Source organism: Solea solea, chromosome 13, assembly GCF_958295425.1.
Source record: "Solea solea chromosome 13, fSolSol10.1, whole genome shotgun sequence".
Classification (NCBI taxonomy): Eukaryota; Metazoa; Chordata; class Actinopteri; order Pleuronectiformes; family Soleidae; genus Solea; species Solea solea.
In genome coordinates this window covers 12,554,860-12,578,714 of record NC_081146.1, presented here as the reverse complement: position 1 = coordinate 12,578,714, position 23,855 = coordinate 12,554,860, and the positions used below count along the sequence as shown (strand labels likewise).

Below are 23,855 nucleotides of genomic sequence, written 5' to 3'. Positions count from 1 at the left end.
AATATATATAAAAACGGACCTAATTGGTTAATGTTTTTGAATTATGTACTTTTTTAGAAAAGGCGCGGTTAAGGAAATTTGCCCACAATGAGTCTAACAAGGTCACGGTAGTTAGCTTATTATCGACTTCAATTAAGTTTTCAGCTACAGTTAAAAACTAAAATCTACATTCAAACATCATTTTAAACAACATTAAGATTGATTTACACATACTTAATCAAAAGATATATATAAAAACTCACCTTCGGTAAGGTAAATCAGTAGGAAAGTTCCTCTCCTTTAGGGGTCCTGCTGCTCCAACTCGATGAGAAAATGAGTCCGCCACTATTCACAGGTTGTTATCAGGTAGCGCTGCATATTATCCATCCGCCATGGAAAGTAGTCCTCTTTTGTTTACCACTTTTTTCTATATTTGTAGATTATAGATTCATAATTGTGAACACAAAACTTAGCTGTATGTGCAGACAGGTCATTTTATATACCTTTAAACTTTGCCATGGTTTAAAGACGATTTTCTTTCAAGATTAAAAGTAATAGCTGCTTTTTTTTCCATCTTGCCACCTGCCATCCCCCCTCACCCCTGCTCAATGAAAGCCCGCCCTTTTCACCACCCACGCACAATTTAATCATAACTCAGAAATTCTAGTTAAGGGAACACATCAAGATCATCAATTGTCAACACAACATAGAACTTAAAGTTTAAATTCAGAAAACGTGCAAACTTAAGTTTAAAATCCAAAACTTGTCAGAGCTCTTTGAGTTAAATAGAAGTATTAATTTGACATAACTAAAAGGGGCTGTAGCGTTTTACAGTGTACTCATTTCATCAGATTGTAGTTTAAATTTGAGCAATATGAGCAAAGAGGAGAGACGAAGCTTGAGGATTATTTTAAGACTCTTCATTTTAACATAATCTGTAGGTGAGGACAGATGAAATACGTGTAAAGAAAATGCCTTTGTTTTATCAGTACATACAGTCCAGCTGTAACTATGCCTGTATGTTATATATTCCTCCACTTTATCAATTGCGCCGATTATTTGTCACAGTTATATTTACATATGGATGGGGGGGGGGGGGAATCAGCTCAACATATATATATAAAAATCAATTACTCTCCATCTGCTGCCCTTATTTCTAAAAACTGGTATAAGCATTGGACAGAAACCCACTTTGGTCCACCTCTAGTTGGAGGAATGAGACCTTGTGTTGGAGTCAGAGCTGTGGACTGACGACCTGATACAAGGCTTAAGCTACAGATAGGAGGTTTTGTACTTTACTTACTTGTAACCTACTTGAAAAGGTCTGAGGGTTTCGTGACATTTCAAAAATAATGATGGCATCACAGTTGTCTCCACATGGGCTTGAAAATGTCACATATCGATAAGTATATATATATACTGTATATATATATATATATATATATATATATATATATATATATACTAGCACATTCATCATGTAAGCACATATATACTGTGTATATATATATATATATATATATATATATGTGCTTACATGATGAATCAGTGATTCCATTTGTAGGTGCTTCATATCAGAATTAACTGCAGTAACGAATGATCTGTGGATTGTTTTGTTCAGTTCATAAATATCCACGTGACATTTTCAAAGAAGTAGTTTTGTCTGAGCTGCAGTTAAAAACTCAAATATTAGTTGACGCTCAGAATAGAGCATGGCTCCAAACCTTAGGTATTTAATTATAATTTTAAGGGATTTTCCCATGCAAACACAAAGCTCCAAACACTGATGTTACACAACTTTGGGAGAGTTTTTTTCTTTTTTCTTTTTTAATCATAATATTCATAGTGCATATCTAAATAGACATGCAGCTGACTCAATTTTCCTTATTAAGCTTTAAAGATTTATGACTTGAGTTAAATCTTGTTTTGACTGGAGATCTTAGACTTGTCTGATTCCAAAAGACTTGAAAACAGCTGGAGCCCATCTGTGCTGCTTTTCTGGTTCTCTCTTACATATTATTTAAAAGCTAAACTCCGCGAGACGTGTGTTTTGTATTATTACATTTATTGAATACAAGGATGCCTGCTGTGTTGCAACTTGAATTCATATTTGCTGTATGTGGTGATAATCCTGTTAGAACAGCGATCCTTTGACCAATTTAGAGGCTGCAATCTTCATGCAGGCAGGACCACACGACATTTCATTTATAAACACGTCATCCACTTCACATGCAGTCAGTGATTCCCTGTAGTTCCTCATTCCTGGGTCAGTTTCACTCCACATGTTGGTAAATAAGTAATGGGAGTCAGAATGGTTCAGTCCTTGAAGATCCTTCTGCACAGAATTGCACATCTGGCCTTGGTGTCCCAACCCCCCCGCACCCACGCCCCCCACCCACTTTCCCGCCCCGTCTGTCCCCAATCAACTCGCCTTTTACAGGCACCACTTCTATTTTTACCCCAGAGCGACACACCTAGAGCTCATGTAGAGTCGGTCTCTCCCACCTCTGATGGCTCGTGGAAGTGCAGATTCATCACATCCACTAGGGTTTTTCCTGGTCCCCAGTGTGTGTGAATAAAGAAACCTGCAACAACAGCATTTATTTTTTTATTTATTTTTTTTAACACTAAGACCACCTGGGCACATGAGTTGTTGGCAAACGCAGTGGGTCAGTGCTTTTTCATTCAAATGTTGACTTTTAACAGGATCTGTGCTGGGTGCTCCTGCAGCAGGTTTTACTGACTGTAGTGTTTCACTTGCTCAGTGGTAGAGCGAGTCGTCTGTCCACTGGAAGGTTGTGGGTTCGACTCGATGACTGCTGTGACGGCAGCGTGTGAACGGGTATAAAAGATGAGTGATAGAAACTATGACAAGCTTGAATTCATTCATTCATTCATTGATATCCTCCAAAACTATGACTATGATCTGAAAGCTGTGCCTGTTTTTGAAACCATGACTATATATGACTAAGAACAAGCCAGACTGTCACATCTACTTATACCCTAATCTAGCCTACTTCTTTTGTGTAATGGCATCCATGTACACTACCATTGAAATGGATGTTGAGCCATAGGGCTTTGTGCAATGAGAGCAATGTGCGAGTACCTTGGAAACGGGAGATCCGCAATTGCACTCGCACTTTCATTATAGGCACTTTGGCAATTTATCACCCAAATATGTATATATGTGTTTTATATATTTATTACATCTGATCTGATCTAAAAAAAAGAGGTGTGACCTTGTCTCAATCTTTACTGCTGTCAATGTTCATATGTTTTGTCTCCCGTCTTATTTGTAGCCACCGGATATAATCTTGTATATTTACATGAAAATGTTTGGTAATATGCCTGGTCTCTATTTTAGATGGATAGATAAATAAATAAATAAATAAATACATGTGCTGTATGAAAGTGTGAGTGAATGGCTGCAACTGCAGGTTTGAGTGGTCATCAAGACTAGAAAAGTGCTATGTAAATACAAACCATTTACCATTTTAACACCACAACCTCTCTCATTTTCTGCCCCTTTTATATCTAATTTACTATAATTTTCTTTTGCATACCTGTACGGAATATGCAGATGTGGACACTGGCTGTGTTGATGCTACAGTATGAAGCAACAGTACACTGCATTATGCTCTATAAAGGCTGCCTCATATACCTTCTTAAAATTCATATTCGCTGAGAACACAATCAAAGCGCTATTCAGGATTCTTAATGCATTTTTCTCCAGGCCAGAAATACCCCATATTATATAAGCAGATTACTTATGGAAATTCAGTGGGAGACTGTACTGTGTCATATGGCCCTCAGAGGACGCACTGATTTGACTAAACAGAAATTAAAATGAACTTCATTATGTTGTTCTGAGCGAGTGAGAATGAGACAAACTGAGTGAATGTGGCGTCCAAAACTATGAGGTGGGACTAAATTGAGTCAACATGGGTCTGCTTGATAGGGCTTGTTATACATTTTCAATATTCCCGAATGAAATGCATTCATCTAAGTTTGTGAAGCGCATAAGTTTTAGAAAACCTAGAGCTGTTTGAAATCTTCTTATCCTCTCTTCCAGACAACTGGAGCTACACTCTCCCGACGCCAGACACACTGTGGTGCTGCGGTGCCCAGACCAACCCTCTGCCCTGTCTTGGTTCTCTGCCATTCACTCCGTCACATCCACACTTACACAGGTCTGTCTTTGATTCGACTAATAATTTCAAAGTGAGTTTCATCATTTAGTGTGACCACTGGAATTAAAATGTTCAAGGATTAAGCTCCTGTAGAGCTGCTTTGAGTCTAATGCATCCTGAATGATTATCTACCCCAAAAAATGTCATCCCACCACAGCGGGCACTGGCAGAGGTTATCCAGAATACAGCCAGGATAGGTGTTGGCAGCAAAGAGATACGACACCTGGGATGGCTGGCGGGGAAGGTAGGTGTGTGCGTGTGTGTGTGTGTGTGAGAGAGAGAGAGAGAGACAGAGACAGATTACATCAACACACAGACACCTCTCTTCTCTTTCCATTTGCTTTTATGTGAATGTGACATGTGGATGTGGTTGCTACAAGCATGGGATTCATTATGTACAAATGCGAACAAATGGAAATGCACTGACAGTGTGTCTATGGAGACCGAAGACAGGTCCCATTGAGGCAGAACCTCATTTTGAGGTTAGCGTCTAGGCATTCATGGCTGCTTATGGTGAAAGTCTTCATGAGATGGCTCTCTTAACGCGATTAGCTTCCACATATCTATGTATTCCTAGTTAAAGTGGGCTGCAAGGGAGCATCTTTTATAGTGGCCAGAAGCTACACAACATGACAATATCGCTACACATGAAAGACGGACCACTGTCTGTTGTGGAGGAAGCTGAGAGCGATGTTTCTGAGTGAGAGGATGAGGGATGGGATTGGATGATACGATATCACAAACTGTATCTACCGACACTGAGTCAGTATCAGTCATTTGAGACCTTTTATGAACTATGAAATGACACGTTCGTCAGTTCAAAGACACATTTCTCCAACTGTGCAACAAAGGTTGTTCTCCCAAGAAAAAAGAAGACATAAACAGCCCAAACATGACTTTTTTGTGATTTGTATTTACATTTGTACAGTCTGTGCATAGTGAAGCATGCAACACATAGGATTTTTGGATCGTATTTTTATCTGTCTGATATCAGTTCCAGTGATTGTGACTAGTATCGGACCGATACTGAACGATACCGCTTTCCATCCCTAATCTGAATGATATATTGGGATTGGGTGGGGCATGGAGCGAATTATCATCATCATACATAATACTTGATACATAATGTTGATTTTGATGTCACGAGTCACAGGGGAAGGGATAAGGTTTCGATTAGACTCTGACTAAAGTGACCGAACAAGAATAGCTACGCAAACATGTATGTGGGTGGATGTGTGTGTGTGTGTGTACCTAGTTTTGCCTTGAGCATATCTACTGTACACACAGACGCACACATTCTTGAAATTCACACAAGCGAGTTTCCACCTACAGCTCATGTACAGACACAGCTGTGTAAACACACACGTGTCTAATTTAGCCCTTTTGAATTTGACAATATTTCATCCTTCAAATGCATTACAATACTGTCACTTAGCAACATATTCTCATCACGTTAAAAAGCCGACCTTTGACCCTCTAAATCCCGCGGTGTGATTGGCTGAGGCTGAACTTCAAAGAGCGGCTTAGAATTCCAATGGCTGGGCTGCAGATAAGCTCTCATAATGAGAATATTTATGGAGCATTGTATAATGAAAAGTGTGTGTGTGTGTGGGGGTTCTCTGTGAGTAAAGAGATTAACAGCATGTGAAGGGAAAGCGAAGGGTTTGCTCATTAGGAATAATGGGTGGGCGAGAGGGCACCGCAAAGCAAACGTAGTGAAAGCTGCACCTGCACACGAGCCATCTTTATTTTTAGGTTTTCCTTGAGATCCTCGCGGAATGGAAGTGTACGAGAGAGGAATAAATAATGTAAATAGTGTTTGCACACTGAGTCAGAGATTAAGAGGTGAAGACGTGTGCACACCCTCTAGGCATGCAAGCCGTTTTGTACGTATTAAACTGACGTGCTGTCATCTGACGCAACATCAGTCCCATGAAGCAACACGGTTGCACACAAGCATTGTTATCTCTGATGCAAGACCTGCTTTTATCTAAAATCCTACTCACAAAATCAGTATTTGTGATAAATACAAGAGGGCATGGGTAGGAAAGGCATCACAGTAATTGAGCTTGTGCTTGATTCAAATTTAAATTCAGCAGCCTGGTGTAATTAACTGAAGTTCAAGACCAGCCCTTTAGCCTATTAGCTTTATCTGTTGATGTTATTAGAAAATATGTTTAAGTATTTAATGCTCAATATTCAGAGTTATTACTTAAGAATTTACTTTAACGATATAGCAATATGTCTGAACATTTACAGTCAGCTTATTCAGTTATGTGCAGTTCCTTGTGAGCCTGATGGATAAGGACTGTTCCTGCGTTTGTGCTGCAGACAGAGAGTGAGAAGCAGAGCTGGAGGCCCGTGCTGGTGGCCGTGACAGAGAAGGACCTGTTGCTCTACGACAGTTTACCTCGAGGCAAAGAGGCCTGGCAGGAGCCAGCACACACATATCCACTGTTAGCAACACGGTAGGTCCAACACTACATGTACTGACATCTACAACACACACGTAGTATAGATACTGTACATAAAAATATAATACATTTACAATAAAATGCATTAGTAATACTAGTTACTAATTATCATTTTTGATATTTTGAAAGTGACTAAAGGTCACGTAATAGAAATCTATCCCTGCCTAAGTCTATGAAACACGAGTTTTTTGCTTTATTTACCATTAAAAACCTTTGCAAACTCAGGCACTAAAGTATAGAAACAGGAGTACAATTATTTAGCTCACAGAGTTATATGACATATATACACATGAACTGACTGATGGAGGCAGCAGTGGATTGACAACTCATGTCTGCACTGATGTAAAATCACTGATTTTCTCTGTAGAATTTCAGTGCTGACAATGTGTCACAACCTCCCACGACTACGCTTCAAAAATCCTGAACTATCGCTCAACGCTTTAACAATTTACAACAATTTTACGCCTACATGTTTCGTGGAGATTGTGATTTTGACTTTCATACTAAATATTTAGATTACTTAACAATAGCTTTAACTTGCGCTACAGTATCACTTTGTGTACTTTATGTTTGGACATTTAGCAAATGTAAAATAAAACATCCTGTCAGAGCTGCTAGACTTGTAGTCTGGCTTTAGATCTTGTTAAGTCGCCGCTTTTGTTTTGGCCTGTAAGTCTTCCTTTTCACTGGCTCAGTAAACCAAATGTTTTGCTTCTAGACACATTGTTTGTGGAACCATGGAAGTGAAGAAGAGTCACCTCATTAGAAAGGAAAAAAAAGAGTTATCTTTAGAGAGTTAGAAGCGGATAACAAAATAAAACATCTCAATGTTTAACGACGCTGTGTTTACATACAGTGAGTGCTTGTTTTGTTTCAGCCTGGTTCACTCTGGTCCTGACCTGGGGTCTCCTCACTCTGGCACCGAGCTGTTCTTTGCCACTAGGACCGGCACACGACTCGGCATCGAGACGTACCTGTTCCGGGTGGAGACAAACAAGGACCTGTCCATGTGGACCAGACACATAGTCAACGGATGCCACGCCTCAGCTGAGATGATCAAAGAAGTCAGTACAAGTGAGTGCCCACATGTAACACATGAACATTAGTAACAGGGAAGATGGGCCAGTTTAGTGGTTCAAGTGGACTGAGCAGGGGCGGGCATGCTGCAGCAGAATCAATCCAGAGAGATTTGAGAGGCTACAAGAGTAAGTATTGCCTAAGGTCTCGCATAGCTAAAATAAAGTCTTAATCTAGTGCAAAAAGCAAAAATATAGCCAGGCACAAACACAGACTCCCACAACCACTGAGACTCTGGAGGGTTTGTGATCTAATTTGACAGCCATATGGAAGATGTAGACAAAGCACTTGCTATTTATAGAAAGGAATGCTATTCTAGTGTGCGTGTGTGTGTGTGTGTGTGTGTGTGTAGCACTGGGTATCAGTCGTCCAGGGAATTCCAGCAGAGTACCTCCCACCTTCTTTTTCCCCTTGGCTCCCTCCATCTCTAAGCACAGAATGTCCCTGGAACTGCACTTCTCCCCTGAGTCCCCTGTCTCTCTCCATCTATGATAACACCATGCCAAAGTTTCACTTCAAACTCCACTCACACATGAAACAGCATGTATCCAGCACCGCATGCCGCACGACCTCAAAGCTACAACCATCTTGTCAGGGTTTGTCGACGCCAAACTCTTGTTACAACTCCGCTAAATCACATCTACGCGCCAATCTAGGTTTAAATGTCACGCTGCGAGGGCTCGGCGAGGCCTCGTCCACGTCAGCGCAGAGTGATTTACTCTCGGGCACCGCGAGGTGTGCGATAGAAAAAATCTGATTTCCTATGTCACAGCTGTTTACTGGGAAATGTGAATGACAGAAGGACATCTTATTTAATCCTGTGACCAAATGCTGTCTAGACTGAAACTCTCGGCCAAGTATTGACATGTTGCACCTTAAAAGTCGCAGGAGAATGAACAGATAAACGTTTAATCCTGGTTAAATTGATTTATTTTTTGCTGCTTGAGGACAACAGGAACACACTGTAAACACATCTCATCACCATTTTGTCAAGTTTGTATACAAACAAGTTGTAAAGTATTGAAAATTATACGTAACCCTGTGAGGTTCTTTTATACACGACACAAACTAGTGATGAGCAAAGCAGTTGTTTTCGGTGTACTGAATCATTAGAAACAGTTCATTAAAAAGAGTAGTTCAAGAATCGTCCAGTACTTCCTGCACGACCGAGAGACTTGTCTATCCACGCAGCTGCATCAAATATTTAGTGTACAAATGTTAATGTATGCTGATTTCTAATGCAAAAGTCGTTTTTTGAAGTTTTCTTTTCTTTGACAGATTGATGTTGGCACAAAGCCCTGGTTTATCCTTATGGAAGTTTAAAAGTAATTTACACTTCACTGTGAAAAAAGGGTGACAATGCATATATTTAGCTTTTTTTTTTTCATCATTTTCCACTCCCGTCGTCATTGAACTGACCTTGCTGGCCTTTTCATTTGTGTAACGTTCTGATAAATCACGTCAGTGGTTTATTCACCGTCAAGGCTCATGATTAAGATTTGCTGTGAAGACAGATTAACTCTCAATCACTGATCATTTTCGTGTTTCAAAGTAATTTATGTGAAATCAAATTCCTCCGGAAACAGCTTGGCCAGCTGTTGTTACTGTTAATTATTACAGTATGTCGATGGTGACCTTTCTGAGATTGTATTGAACGGAACACGCTATTTTTATGCATACGTTTTAAATCCTTCCCGTCTTCTATAGCTCGTAATGTCTCAGTAAATCAAAATCAATCATTTGATCGTGTGTGCTATTAATATTTAAAATATTGTTTGAAAAGCAGCATCACTAAAGGGTAAGGGAACTTTTTCTGGAGCTTTCTGTCCCTCCATGTGCTCTTGTTCATCAGAGTCCTCATGTAATACCTTTGTAATAACCTTTGTAATTTTGATGTGCAATGTAATGGTTTATTTTAAACACTAAGATTTTTTTTATTATTTTTTTTATTTTGAACTGAGGTCACAGTTTCAAATAATAATTCATGCACATTCATTTGCTACAAAGGACAATTGTGTCTTTTAATAGAACTGGAATGAATGGAATGAAACTATTCAGTGTTGTTTTCTCGTTTACTGTTCCCAGTATGGGGAGTGAACACATGATTCAATTTTAAAATATTTCATGTCAGTGCTCCTTATTGTGTCGCTGCACTCCACAGCAGTGTCCGACCAGTTGTGAGCGAGTCATTTGATTGGATGAGAGATGAGCGATCCAGGAGTGCTGATAACAGCACGCCTGCACAGGTGTATTTACACTATAGTGTTACTCCTGGTTCACACTGGATGCCTGTGCCGCTGCTGCATCTGTCATATTCCGTTTATTTTTAAGTTTCTGTGTCATCTATTTATCACACAGGAAGTATGCAGTTCGCGAAGATAGACACAACGTATCGAAAAATGTTATTGGACCACAACGTTTTACCACACCGGCGATAGTAGCTCAGTGGTGGAGTGAGTCGTCTTTCAACTTGTGGGTTGTGGGTTTGATACCCAGCTCCGCTAGTCTACATGCTGATGTGTCCTTGGGCAAGATGCTGAACAACCCCCCGTTGCTCCTGACGGCTGTGCCTGCAGCGTGTGAATGGGTATGAACGATGTGATAGAAAATGAGCTGTATGAAAGTGTGGGAGAATGGCAGAAGCTTTGAGTGTCCAAGAGTCTAGAGAAGTGCTATATACAGACCATTTAATTATATGACACCTGTCACAGTATTTATATTTTTAAATTTATTTTAGCAGCTGTAAAAATTATATCAGCTGAAGGGCAGACCCTCTCTCTCTCTCTCTCTCCTGCTGTCCATGTAAGTCAGAGATAAAGCAGAAACTAAAGGTGTCATGGTGTGAACACGAGGTGTAGCAGACACGCTGCACCTCGTGTTCACTGCACACGGCAGCGACACTCGTGCCACACATCCGGTGTGAACCAGACCTCAAAGTTTGGACTTAAAATATGAATGGTCATGAGGAGAAGGCGCTGGATATTTCAGTGCAAACCTCCCAGTTAAAAACGATATGTTCTGCAGATCTGCAAGTCCATTAAAACGTTCCTGCAGAGAGCAGGAAATGAAAGCCATCATTCAAACTATGAATCAAAGTAGTGAACATTGTTTGGTTTGACAGGCAACAGTCAAGTCGGTCCGGATATGGAGCTATTTTTGTTAGCAGAGCTACATAACCTGTTCTAATGCTCAACTATTAAATAGAGAGCATAGAATAGATTTATTGTTCTTTAAAAAGCAATATCACACTGGACATCGTACTGCATATCTGCCACTGCATCACAGCACGCTCTCTCTCTTAATTAGAGGTGGATTGGTAATGAAGAAATAAAAGGCTCAGTGACTTGGAGCACATATAGAAAAAGCACTTTCACCTTGGTGATTATGGAACATTAACCAGTTCACCTGCTGAGACTGTGAAGAAGAGCACAGCAGTGGGGACACAGTTTCAAACAATGAAGGGTTTTACCTGCTGCTAATGTCATTAAAAAGTTAAAGCAAATATTAAAAATCAAGACCTCTAATAACCTTTTGGTGTTTTCCACTTGTTGGTATGGTACTTACCCGCTTTCATTCATATCCTCTCTATGTGCGCCAGTGTTATCACCCACCCCCCCCCCCACCCCCCCCCCCCCCCACCAGGCAGAAAGAAGGGCTTTTGTTGGAGCCTGAAAAGCCCCTTTTATTTTGTGTGTGTGTGTTTTGTGGTGGGAAACCAAGCTGGCCCCAAAGATCAATGCTCTCAGGTAGAAGGGTAGAGTTTCACGTCTACTTTTCATGACAAAAGCGCAACTGTTGTGCCATTTGGTTGATGATTGTCCTCTCACATCATCGCAATAATATAACACCTCACAAGACTCAGATGAACAGAAATTCCTTCTTCTAACCTTCTTTCTGCTTTCAGCTTTAAAATCACAGTAGGTTACAGATGAGTCTATTTGACTCTGCTGACACAAAAGAGTCAGGAGCCCATACTTGAGGTAGACTCGGCTGTTTGAGGGAACTCTCAGAGAAAAGACACTCTAATCTCCACTTAACGCATGCATTTTTTTTTTAAGCAAATTTTGTAGCAAATGAATAATCCTACAATGCACCTGTGTGATTATGAATTTGACGTTAGCAGTCAGTTTGTAGCTGATAGTGAAGCAGAGGGTGGTGAACTTCAAGCTCCATTTATAATCTCTGAGGCTCACAAGTTCATCTACAGTTTAATTCTGCAAGTGGGCCTGCAGATTTGGGCTCTGACTTAGAACACATCTACATATACATGTATTGTGTGTTTATATATAAATGGCAAGGTAGTTGTCACAATTAAAAAAAAAAGTGTCATTTACAATTTCCTGTTGTTAATCTCCTTATCTACGGGCTAATTTATGCACCGCGCTAATTGAAAATCAATTAGACTATTGGCTTTTATAGCCTCGTTTGTAACTGTGCCCACGTTGTTTCAGTGTAGTTCGCTTTTTACTACTTCGTCACATCAGCCGAGTCATAAAGTTAGTGTGAAAACCACACAACGTGGTCACAACGTGCACGAAAACAAGTAAACAATCATTGCATTGCAGCACAGCTCAAATCATAAATAAACTCCCAAAGAATTATTTGTGAATTGTGTTTATTCGCAGTCAGACACAAATTTGTGTTTCGTAATCGCCTGCCTTTGTAGAAGAGCTGAAGGGATTTAGGTGTGTATGGCACGATTAGTGTGTTTTGACGGAGTAGACGGGAGAAACGGCTCGTTGATAGGCAAACACACATATGCGTCCACATTTGTCTTTTAGTTCACATACTGTATCTGCAGATTGGAATATACACTCCCTATCTCTGCCTGTACAGAGGTATTGCATACACACTCACTGTATCTCACACACACACATGCAACACTGTTCCTCTCCATACATCATACGTCACACGCCCTGCTCAGGCTGTCAGCAAATAATGGAAAGATAACAACTCCCTTCTGTTTGTCACAAGGACAGAGAGACTTCCTGGAAGATTGGATGTCATCAAGTGAGAGGTGCTTACGCGGTGAATGAAGTTTCCAGCATGTGGCCTTCATGTCTGCCACGGGGGGGTTTCACGCCGCTGTCATTGAGAAGTGTGCATAAATGTGTTGAGGAGACAAAAGAGGCTCTCGTGGAGTAGATAAAGATAGTTCAGCTCAGTGTTTTAGCCGGACCTGTGCTGTGAGGAGAGCGAGTGGGACACAAAGTGCTCGGAACAGATAAATGACTCCGTGCTTTCAGCAGGTAGGTCTCCGCACGAAGAGAAGAGTGTGTCCCCTAGAAAATGTGATGCATTATCTGCAGTTACTAAGGAGGTGTGGCGTGCACAGTATTGATGTATTATAATGGATGTGAGATGGGGCCCTATTGTCGACAAAATGGAACAATATGTTTTAATGAGGGGAAGCATTAAAAATATACGACGTTGTGATTTCCAAGGAGTTTACAAGGTACATAAAAGATTTTGTTCTACCCTCATTGATACAAATGAGAAAACCCTCTCAACATTTATGAAGCCCGGATTTATTGCAGGACATTAGTTTTAGCTCTGTGCATGTAATAAACAGTAGAAGTAGTATTGTTTTATGCTTCTTCTTTCAAACACATCATACCGTCAATATTATTATCATGACAAGCTCTGTCTGTCAAATTCTGTGATCATTGGAATTTAGAATGAAGTGATGCGACTTAAAGCTGGTCTTATATATCAGCGCGCTGTCAATGAGTTTAACTCATGCCACATGTGTATGTAATGCTCAAGCATGTCTTGAATAAACCTGCCGTAATAGTTTCTTTAAATGAGATAGTAGGACATACACAGGATTTACCAGTAACATTAATTAAGGTTCCACTCTAAGTATTAACAGAGCTGTGTTATTGTTCAAGTGTAAGGGTAGATCAGGCTAAATACTTGACACCTATAGCGGATGTTTTTTGTTTTTAAGTGAAATAGAAATAATTATCCTCTATTGTCGTTATAGCACTGCTAAAACAACAAATCTAACGGTGGCCTAAGACTTCTGCAGAGTACTGTATATATAACATATATATACGTACTGACATCCAAAACTTTGTTCTCTAAATGAATGTGTCCAAGTAAATTATTAATGGTATCTAATACTGCAAAAACAAGTCATTGTGTTTCCTTTTATGTGTATGTGTGTGTGTGTGTGTGTGTGTGTAGAGCTGTCACATGTAATGCAGAGCAAAGGACTGCTGTTACAAAAAAGAAACATCCAGCTGAGCTCACTTACATAACGCGTTAATCTCAGTCAGTGATCCTGCCTGCACAGAATCCATTAGAGCGCAGAGAATGTACAGTACTTCTCCTTCATATCAAATGGATGGAAAGTATAAAAACTGCCTGTCATTGTACTCACTTATGTGCATTACCAGGGGGTTCTAAACCCTTGGGGATCAGCCTAGGGCCGGGACAAACTTGAGCTGCGATCATAAGGAAATTTACATTCATTTAAAGATAAAATGTGTAACATTTTTGCATTAACATTAAAAGACGTGTTTTGTGATCCATAAAAATCCATATTCTATTTAAGGCAATGGACCATTTCATTGTGGTCGCCTTTTAATGACCCTTTCACTGTATCATCTCTGCTAAACACTTGTGTGGCTGCAAAAGCACAGCAGAACCACACAAGATAAGACCGGCTGATGCCGCGCTGATGCCAGATGTCATCAAAGTCTTTCATTCTGGACTGTAAATGTAAAAGTCTACAGACTCACTGCACTCACTTGACCCTCATGCCCACGAGTCACTCACCACACTATGACCACAATGTCTCCAGAAAACAGACTCGGGGTTGTGTTTCTTGTTTGGTGGTTAGGGTTGAATGTGGTAGATATCTATCAGAAGGATGACTACTACTGTCCAGTTCCTTTTCTTGCACGACATACAGGGTTGTCAAACTCAATTACAGAGGGGGCTGAAAGTGAAAAAAACACGTCCAAAACGACGGCCGGGCGAGGTCAAATAATATAATAATCGGAACAAAGCAGGCTTATAGATTAAATAAAGACACAAATCAGACATCAAATTTGATTTACCCATGGAGTAGACTCAGAAGGGCAAAATATCACCATTGGACGACTGTTTCAAAGTTATTTACACAGTAGTTCTAGTACTCAATGTGTATGTTCCACCTTTTCTCTTGGTAAAGAATCCAGTGGAGCAAGACTAAGGAATATTTTTGAGTGATCATTTTCTAGACATATCCCTCAGCCTTAGTTGCTGTTTCCACCTGCACTCAAAAACTCAAGCCCAGTCTCTTTAATATTTCTATGAGCTACAAGTGTGATTGTTTTGTTTTGTTGTGCCTTCAAAGGACAAAAGAACATATAGCTGATGTGCTCTGCTGTATTTCAGTAGAACAGCACGTACAGGCCTTTTGTCACATGTATTTTAGCCAATAATTAGCTGTGATTTTTAACCTTAAAGAGAGGGAGCAAAATCCTTTTAACCCCCCCTTGGTTCCAGCTCTGTGTTTTTCAATTTGTTTAATTCTTTTACGGGTGAGGTAACTCGATGTGTGGTGTTGATTAGTGTGTCAATGAAGGAGCAGGAAAGACAATATATTATCTCGCAGACCAAATTCAGTTGTATGGCGAGCCGCATGTGGGCCACAATGTCAACGTTAATCAATGAGAATAAATATCCTCTCTGTCCATCACCAGGTTGTAGGTACCAAGGTCAGGAGTGTCGGCTGGTGATTCACTATGAACAGGGTTTCTCTGTGCATGCTGACCCCACACTGGAAGACTGGGAGAACGGAGACGAGAGAAGAGCTCTCACTCCTACAAAACCCAAAGTGCTGCTCTCGTACCCCTACGAAAAACTAAAGACGTCGTCAGACGATGGAGTTCGCATGCTGCTCCTTGACTTTGGAGGGAAGGAGGGAGAGATTGTGAGTATTGGATATTTTGTGAAGCTTTTTTTGGATTTCTTGCAGAAAATGTGTCGAGACAAGGCTCTGACAGAAGCTTATTCATAACTCATGGAGAGAGATTCAACATAGATTACAGTAATAGAGGAAATACGGGGAAAACAACTGAAGACTTCTAATTAATCGTTTGAAGCTTTTTTACATTATTAAAACAAGATTTTTGATTGTTTTAGCTTCTTAAATGTGATTTTTTTTCTTCGTTCCTTTGCTCCATGTAACAAAGAAATCACTAAAACTGAATAATTTGTGGACAAGACATTCGAGAACATCATCATTTCCAGGTTTGACAAACACTGATGAAGGTTTTTTTTTCACGTTTTCTGACATTTTATGGTCCAAACGATTACAAGATAAATGGAGAAAATAATCAACACATTAATCGATCACAAAAATAATCGTTAGTTGCAGCTACACCTTTAAGTTTAAGAAGAAAAAAAAGTTGTGTTTCCAAGTTCTAAATCTAGCTTTCACAGCGGTAGTTGTGTAGCTCTGAGTAAACAAGTAAATAACCACTCTCTGAGGATGAGGAAGCTCTCTCGGACACGAAGCAAAACACAAACTGGAGGAAGCTAAGGTAGAGCAGCACAGCAGAAAGTAAATTACACCAATTCATCACAAAATAACTTGACTTTCCTGTAATGAAAGGAACCTCACACATACATAGGTGTGTTTTTAGAGTAAGATTTAAATAACATGTCACTTACTGTGAGACTTTTCATCCCATGTTTCAGGGGGGATTTAATGTTGCATCTGAAAACAACCAAGTACAAACACTCCTACTACTCCACATGACCATCATTTTGGTTGTCAAGTTTCACTTTTCTACCCTTTGACAATGTTCACACGGGTATTATTAATGTGGGTGACGGGAGAATGAACTGCAGCTCTTTTATTACCCTTCCCCTGGCAACACTACAAAAAAAAACAGTTTTTATCCACAAAGACTGCATCGAGGGTTTATCATTCATTAAGCAACAGCACTGTGATTCATTGCATGCTGGAAAGAAAAATGATAACTCAAGTATTTTTTCTCTCGGTTTATGGGATTTTGGAAACAGGAAACCACATAGTCCCCTCTATCTTTCTGTATGAATCCACATATACTGCAGCTCTGATTCAAATCTCTTTCAGATTCATCCATGTGTGTCTGACAGCTCAGGTCACACTCAAGACTAAGTTTTAATTTAAAACCCTAAAGGTGTAGTTGTACAAGGTCACAGGACACACTAGCCATGTGATCAGAATAAAAGACTGATTCATGTAAACAAGCCAATCTGAGTACTCTGTAAATTTATGGGCATCTGGATTTTAGGGCAGTAAATTAGATGTGCTTGGATTTAATGTAAATGTCAAATAATCGATTGCAAGAGGAGTATGAACGGCTGCAGCGGTAGCTTTGTTATGGAGCACATAAGGAAACGTATTGTTTGAACATGAACATGCATTTTGAAAAAAACACTTAGAAACAGAAGTAAACGTCACAGACACGAAAGAAAAGAGCGAGCAGCAACAATACATGGGGAAGTGAAGCTTTTCCTTTTCCACTCCTACTTTCAGACAATTTAAATTTGCACATGCAAACAGAGCTCATGTCAGTACTGCCTTGGCAGAACACACCTCAGAACACGTTGCTGTCTCCAAGAACCAGCCTTGGACATGGACGTTCGAGCTCACTGAAAACATGGCTGCCAGCATCTAAATGGCTTTACACACAAACACGATGAAAAAATACAAGAGTGGAACACACACGGGGAAAGAAAAAGAAAAGCACTGATAGTAAAGTCACATGGCCACAGAAAAGATATGTATTATAAGATGGTTTCAAGAAAAACCATTGATTGGGGCTTGAAAGGCAAATGCACTCTCCTCTGATGTGGTTTATCAGAAAGTTCTAAGACAAGACAAGAGCAAGGCCAAGGATCTAATCTTACTCCAGACACAAAGCAGTGCAGAGTTGTTGTTTTTGCTAGGCACCATTTCTCAGTGGATTTCTAGGAACACATAAAGGTGTGCTGTTCAGAGGCACTGACTGTTATTTCAGTCCTTTTCTGAAGTGGACATAAGTGTTTGTAAACATGCCTTATCACTCAAAATCCTAAATACCGAACTACTGGTTAATAATAAAAAAGTAAAAAATACCCATGTCATACCTAGAGCCAAGCTGCCGCCAAAAAAAATCACCTAAATTTGACTAAACAGTAGTTTATGTTGAATTTATAATCTCGTAAGGCCTTAAAAACAGGATATGAGTCACAGAAGTGGTGAAATATCCTGCTTTTGATTCAAGCTATAAACAGAGCCGTGTTCACTGTGTCCAAGTGTTTAGTGCTGAGCTCCAAATAGGACTAAACTGTTGACTAAACAGTTATTTTGTAATATATATTCTATAGTTTTGTGTGTTTTACCAACTCTTTGTTTTCTTCCTTTGCTTAATCTCAGTCTCCTTTTTTGCATTAGTGTTCTTGATCTGCTATTAATTCATTTGTTTCCCCCTCTTTTTGCAGCAACTGGACCTTCACTCGTGTCCAAAGCCTATCGTCTTCATCCTCCACTCCTTCCTCTCAGCTAAGATCTCCCGCCTGGGTCTGGTGGCCTGACCGCTTCTCTAAAGAGACACTTTAAGCTCCTTCTCAAAATCAAAATCCCACCTTATTTCCTCACCTGTCTGCAGAACACAATGTTTAACTCCTTCAGTTGAGTTGAGGACCCAAGCTGAGTGAATGTAGCTTCTTTCTGAAAATTGACCTTTCTCAGGTCTCCAACTCTAGATTAAAGAAACACTGGAGAAGCCAATCTAAATTGGTTTTGCTTTGAGCGAAATAGACAGGTTTTGTTTCTTTTCCTTTTGGACAACCCCTCTGTTAAAGGGCTGCATGGACTGACGTGTTAACTGAAGAACCACAGTAGAAATAAGATGATTTAGAGGGACACACCAAAGGGAGCAGATTGGGCATTATTGCCATGTCCAGGACTGGAGGAACAAGTGCAACAGGGCTTGATACAAGTTCACTTTTAATTCAGTCCTTTATATAATTTATTCACCATTAGCTCTGAAAGGACACACTGAATTTCACTGGTGATTTTTTTTTCTTCCCCAAAAACTGACAACTACACAGAGGAAAAACATTTGTCTTCCTTAGTGTCTCACGAGATGTCTTGTTAGAAGTGCCAGTATTCATCATAGAACCTGGAGGCCACATTTAGTGACATTTCAATTCTCTGGCCCGTTTATCACTCAATACAGGAAAAAGCAAATCTCCAGTGAAAACAGTATTGCATATACAAGGAGGTTTATGATCTGGTTTTATATATTAATGCTATAACAACAGTACTGAACAAAAGTCTCACCAGCTTTGTGGTTATTTGTCTGTCATATTCTGTGATTATTGACATTTTGATTGATATGACTGAAATTCGGTCTTGTGTATTAGCATGGATTTAACTTAAGTACATATGTCTTGAATAAACCTGACAAAATATACCTTTTTCACAGCAGATATTTTTCCAAATGAAATGGTAGGACAAACAAAGTTGCACTCCAGGTTTAAGAGAGCCTCGCTTGTGTTGTTGTAGTAGGTCACACTAAATACTTCAATAGCTCCCACGTTAACCTGTAGGAGCAGTTGTTGTTTTTTGTCTGAAAATGTGTCATTTTAAAATGGCATTCATATGTCCTGTATTTTCTGGAAGTGTTTCGATAACGTGACTCGAGAAATAATTATACTGCATGGTCATTACAGCATTGCTAAATCTAATGGTCTAAAGACTTTTGCACAGTACTGTTTATAATTGAGTATTATTTGAAATACACAGCTTTGACCTACTAATTGAAGGCAGTGTTGAGAATTTTTCGGGGACATTCACTTTATTACGTTCTTGCTGAGAGTTAGAGGACCCTCTGTATGAAGCTAACGCCACTAGCCGCTCATTAGCTTAGCTTAGCTTAGCATGACGACTGTCCGCACTGGCATTCAGTTTAATCCCTTTGCTGCTACTTCTGGATGTAATCATCTTCCTCACTGAGACAATACCTGCTATAAGTCATTTTGATTGAGTAATTCTTAATATTCATACTGAGGACTGGAACTGAATCACATGGTGCCACAGTCAAATAATGATAACAGTAAGGTAACCACCATCATGAAGCAGCCATTATTTTATAAGTTATAATCCCACAGACCAAATCTGTTTACTGCTCTGTGGCTGACATGACCTGCTGTCAGGTGTTTTCTTGTGCCTTCAGATGAATGAGAGAAAAGAATAAACATTTTAGTTTTGAAAGAAATAACAAAAGCGAGACAGTGTGACTATTCTATTATGGCTACATTAGCTTGAAACCTTTTGTTTGCGCATTTTTTTTTTATTTAACATAATTCCAATGAACATTTTACACACACACTTCCACACACACTGTGAACAATGATGCACACTTTTTAATCCTGCCACACTGTAAAAGAAACCCAATACTTTGTTTTTGTTGATACTAAATGATGGCATTGTAACACACGAAGAATCGAGTATTACCATACGACCTCAAGTAGAGAGAAGCGCTTTGAGTAAAGGCTGCTTTGATGTGTACTCTGATGCCTTCGGCAGCTATACTGTACTGTCACTCAGAATGATAAAGTTTCGTTTTTAACTCAGATTGTGCACATAAATCATGTATTTATCAAAAGTGACACAATGAGTCTCCTTTTTTTTGTCTTCACTTGTGATTGAGTCATTTCTCATGTGCAGCATATATGAATGAAGAGAAACAGCCTGGACAAAGTTAGCAGTTATGAACATTTTTGGGGCAACGTTTTCTTAAAAGTGTATAGCACAATTTTTTGTATATATAAAAAAAAGTCTTACTATTGATACATTTTGGAATTTTCATTTTTTCTAATAGATCAATAGAACGGTGTGTTTTTTTAACTGTACTTTTAAGTCATTAGAGGTTTTATATTAATTATTATTAATTATGTCCACTTTTAACGGATGAAAAAAAATATTACGGATTCATATTTTTTCTGCATAAATCTCTTAAACTTGCTCAAAACTACCAAGCATTCAATAATTTTGAGGATTTTAACCCTTTAAATGCCAGTTTGATTACTTGTTATTAATCAAAGTGGCATTTAAAGGGTTAAAATCCTGTTTTGAGTTGTTTAAGATTTATTTAAGCAGAAAAAAAATATCTGTAACAGTTTTTGGAAGTGAACATTTTTGTCCTCTAATGACTTAACAGTGTAGTAAATTAAACTGACACCTGAGGGTTCAAATGACATCCACAATTTGTTAAGGATACTGAATCTTAGTTATTATTATTATTATTATTATATTATAGGTAGGATGCTTAAATGTTTTCTTTCTCCACTTAAGCTGCATGATCATCTGCAGTGCACCAAATACAAAGCACTATTTTATTTTGAGGACAGTTGAACAGTTTGGATGAAAGGTTGTGTAACAATTTACTGCTTGTTAGTGTCAGTGCAGATTGATTTGGAAGTGTGTTATTGACTAGCTCAGAAAAAAATAAAACGCCATTTGTCTCTATCTAAAGAACTCTAGGGGATTGAGTTGTAGGCGGTGCTCAACACCATCGTAACTCTTGACATTGTTTTACTTGGCTCCTAGGTAATGACTGCCTTGCATACACAAACCTGCACAGATGGAAGGACACGGCCATGTTACTGAAGAGAAGGAGTGTAGACATAACTCTTGACATTGTTCATTCGCTTACACTGTTTACCAGCAGATTTTCCCATCTTCTCTCACTGCTTAATCACTGTTTCCCTTCTGTTTAAACTGTAACAAAATCTCTTAGTAGGACAGAAAACGTCTGCAGATACAAACTATTACTGCAAGATATCAAAGAGAAATACAACACAGTCTACAGTTTGGCTTTTCCCACTGAGACCGACAGAAAGCTTGCATGCCCACTAAAGCATGGTTTCCCAATCTTGGTCCTGGGGACCCACTGCCCTGCATGTTGGGGCAGGAAAACCTGGAATGAGAAATTCTGCTCTAAAGGACAGCTTTTTCATTGAAAGACTAGGGAGACTGTACATCAGCAAGAGAGCGAGAGAAAGCTAAGGATCCATATTGAGTAGAACTGTCAGGATTCTAAAGGGCTGGGAACGTTTCAGATCAACTTGCGTGTGAGCTAACGAGTGTCCAGGATTGTTTTCATTTGCACACAGTGAATACTTCTGTGAGTGACATGTACACACTTTCTGCTAAGATTGTGTTTGTGTGTCCGTGTGTAGGGTTATTGGGAGCAGGGTGAGCACAAGGAGGCAGGGGTGAAGTATTAGTAGGACTGACCGATCCAAACAAAGCTGAACACCCATTAAACATGATTTATTGGAAAATGATTTGTGCATTGACAGTACAGACATTTCCCTCCCAACTAATACGCAATTCAAACGATCTTGCCATTTTATCTTCCCAATGTGTTACAGGTTAGATCACATATGTGTGTTTTCTGTAAAATAGGGGTTAGATATCGATCTATAAATACAGGGAATATGTCTGACGGGATACACACAGTTTAACAATACACACAGCGCAGCACCAACAGGGTTTTTTGGTCATCTGTCTTTAAATCAGAATTCAGTTTGCTCGACAGGCTTCAAACATTGAAACATTCAAAAATTCAATGGGTTCTGCAGTAGCTGTAAAGACTGGGACATGGGGGATACTTGACTGCTCTCTGGCAGCCATTATCTTTGAAGTGCATGTCTCTTTTTTGTCCTGCTGAACCCAACCCGTGATGAGTGGCGACAAACATGCCTGTCTCTTTATTTTATTTTATATTATTAAGTGAATCAAGACACCAAAGGTCCTTTATGAAGAAGTAACAGCTAAGATCATCTACATAGAGTACTTTCTATAATCAGTAAATGAGGCACATTTATATTAAATAATCCTTTATTTATTTATTTATTTATTTATTTATTTATTTATTTATTTATTTATTTATTTATCTATTTATTTACTTATTTTTTGCAGGGTCACGCTTGTGGATACAAGATAGAGAGCAAGTGTGTGTGTATTACTTTGGCCTTAGAGCTGTTTAAATCATTGTAGATTTAAAATAAAAACAGCAGAAAACACTACATTTCACTACAAACAGAGATTATATGCCCTTAGATTTTGATTGTAAAGGTTTAAAAAAGTTTTGTGAATTACGAAACTATAATTCCACCAACTTCCCGATGAGCTGTGTCATCATGACTCATTAAACCTTGACAACCAAATGATATAATTAAAAAGTTTTCATGTATCCCTTACGCCTATAATGTTCATATGAACTAATGCATTATATCCATCCATATCCAACCTGCTCACAGTGTCTATTTTATTGTGTATTCATGGATAAGAAGAGGATGACAGTATCCTTCTCAGCAACATCTACGCCCTTTACACAAACAGAAGGAAACTGTGTCTTACAACATCAGAGGACAGACAGTGGCATATTTGTCAGGTGATATTTGCTGCCGTGACCCTCCCACTCAACGAGGGCTGTACTTCCATCTCTGTTAATCTCACAAACAACCGCCCAAACGTCGCCTGTGCAGCCACAAACCATGAAGGTATGCACTCACTCCATGTGTACCCAACCCACCCTCTTTTTTGTCTGCCTCACATACAGAAATACAGAGCACCAGTCTGTGGGATGTGGACTAAAGTTTGGTCCTAAGAAGGCAGGTCTTGGTTAAAGTTAGGATTAATGTGTGAATTGTGACCTGGTTAGGTTAAGGGTCGGGTTAGGCACGACCTGGTTATGGCTAAATTTAGAGATAAGCTTTTGGTTAGGTTGTCCAAATGGCTCAAAGTCAACAAGTAACAAGACGGCCAAGTCCTTACTAGTGACAGGCAAAGCAGTTATTTTTGGTGTACTGACTCATCAGAATCCGTTCATGAAAAAGATTTGTTCGCTGAATTGTTCTGTACTTCCTGCACAGACTCCGTCTAACAACTAAAATACGGAACTTTTTATCCATGAACGGGTTGTGATTCGGCTCACGGCCGCCGGCTTTCGGCACTGCTGTCGCTAAATACCCCAGACTCCTCTGTTAAATCATTATTTTATTTTTAGAAATTTCCTTGCTAAATGTTGTGATGTTTTAAGGAAGTATTTTGAACTGATCTACAGAATAGAATAGATACTTTATTAATCACCTT

General features: G+C 39.3%; 1 protein-coding gene across 1 annotated transcript in view; it reads left to right on the top strand.

The window, feature by feature from the left end:
* Positions 1-20,367, top strand: part of sntb1 (syntrophin, basic 1) — a 37,036-nt gene extending 16,669 nt beyond the window's left edge. The window contains exons 3-8 of the mRNA XM_058647971.1: positions 4,052-4,169; positions 4,327-4,413; positions 6,501-6,637; positions 7,521-7,717; positions 15,415-15,644; positions 18,188-20,367. Coding sequence (XP_058503954.1) covers positions 4,052-4,169; positions 4,327-4,413; positions 6,501-6,637; positions 7,521-7,717; positions 15,415-15,644; positions 18,188-18,280 — 862 coding nt within the window. The 3' untranslated portion in view covers positions 18,281-20,367. The remainder of the gene's footprint in view (positions 1-4,051; positions 4,170-4,326; positions 4,414-6,500; positions 6,638-7,520; positions 7,718-15,414; positions 15,645-18,187) is intronic.
* Positions 20,368-23,855: the final 3,488 nt, after the last annotated feature.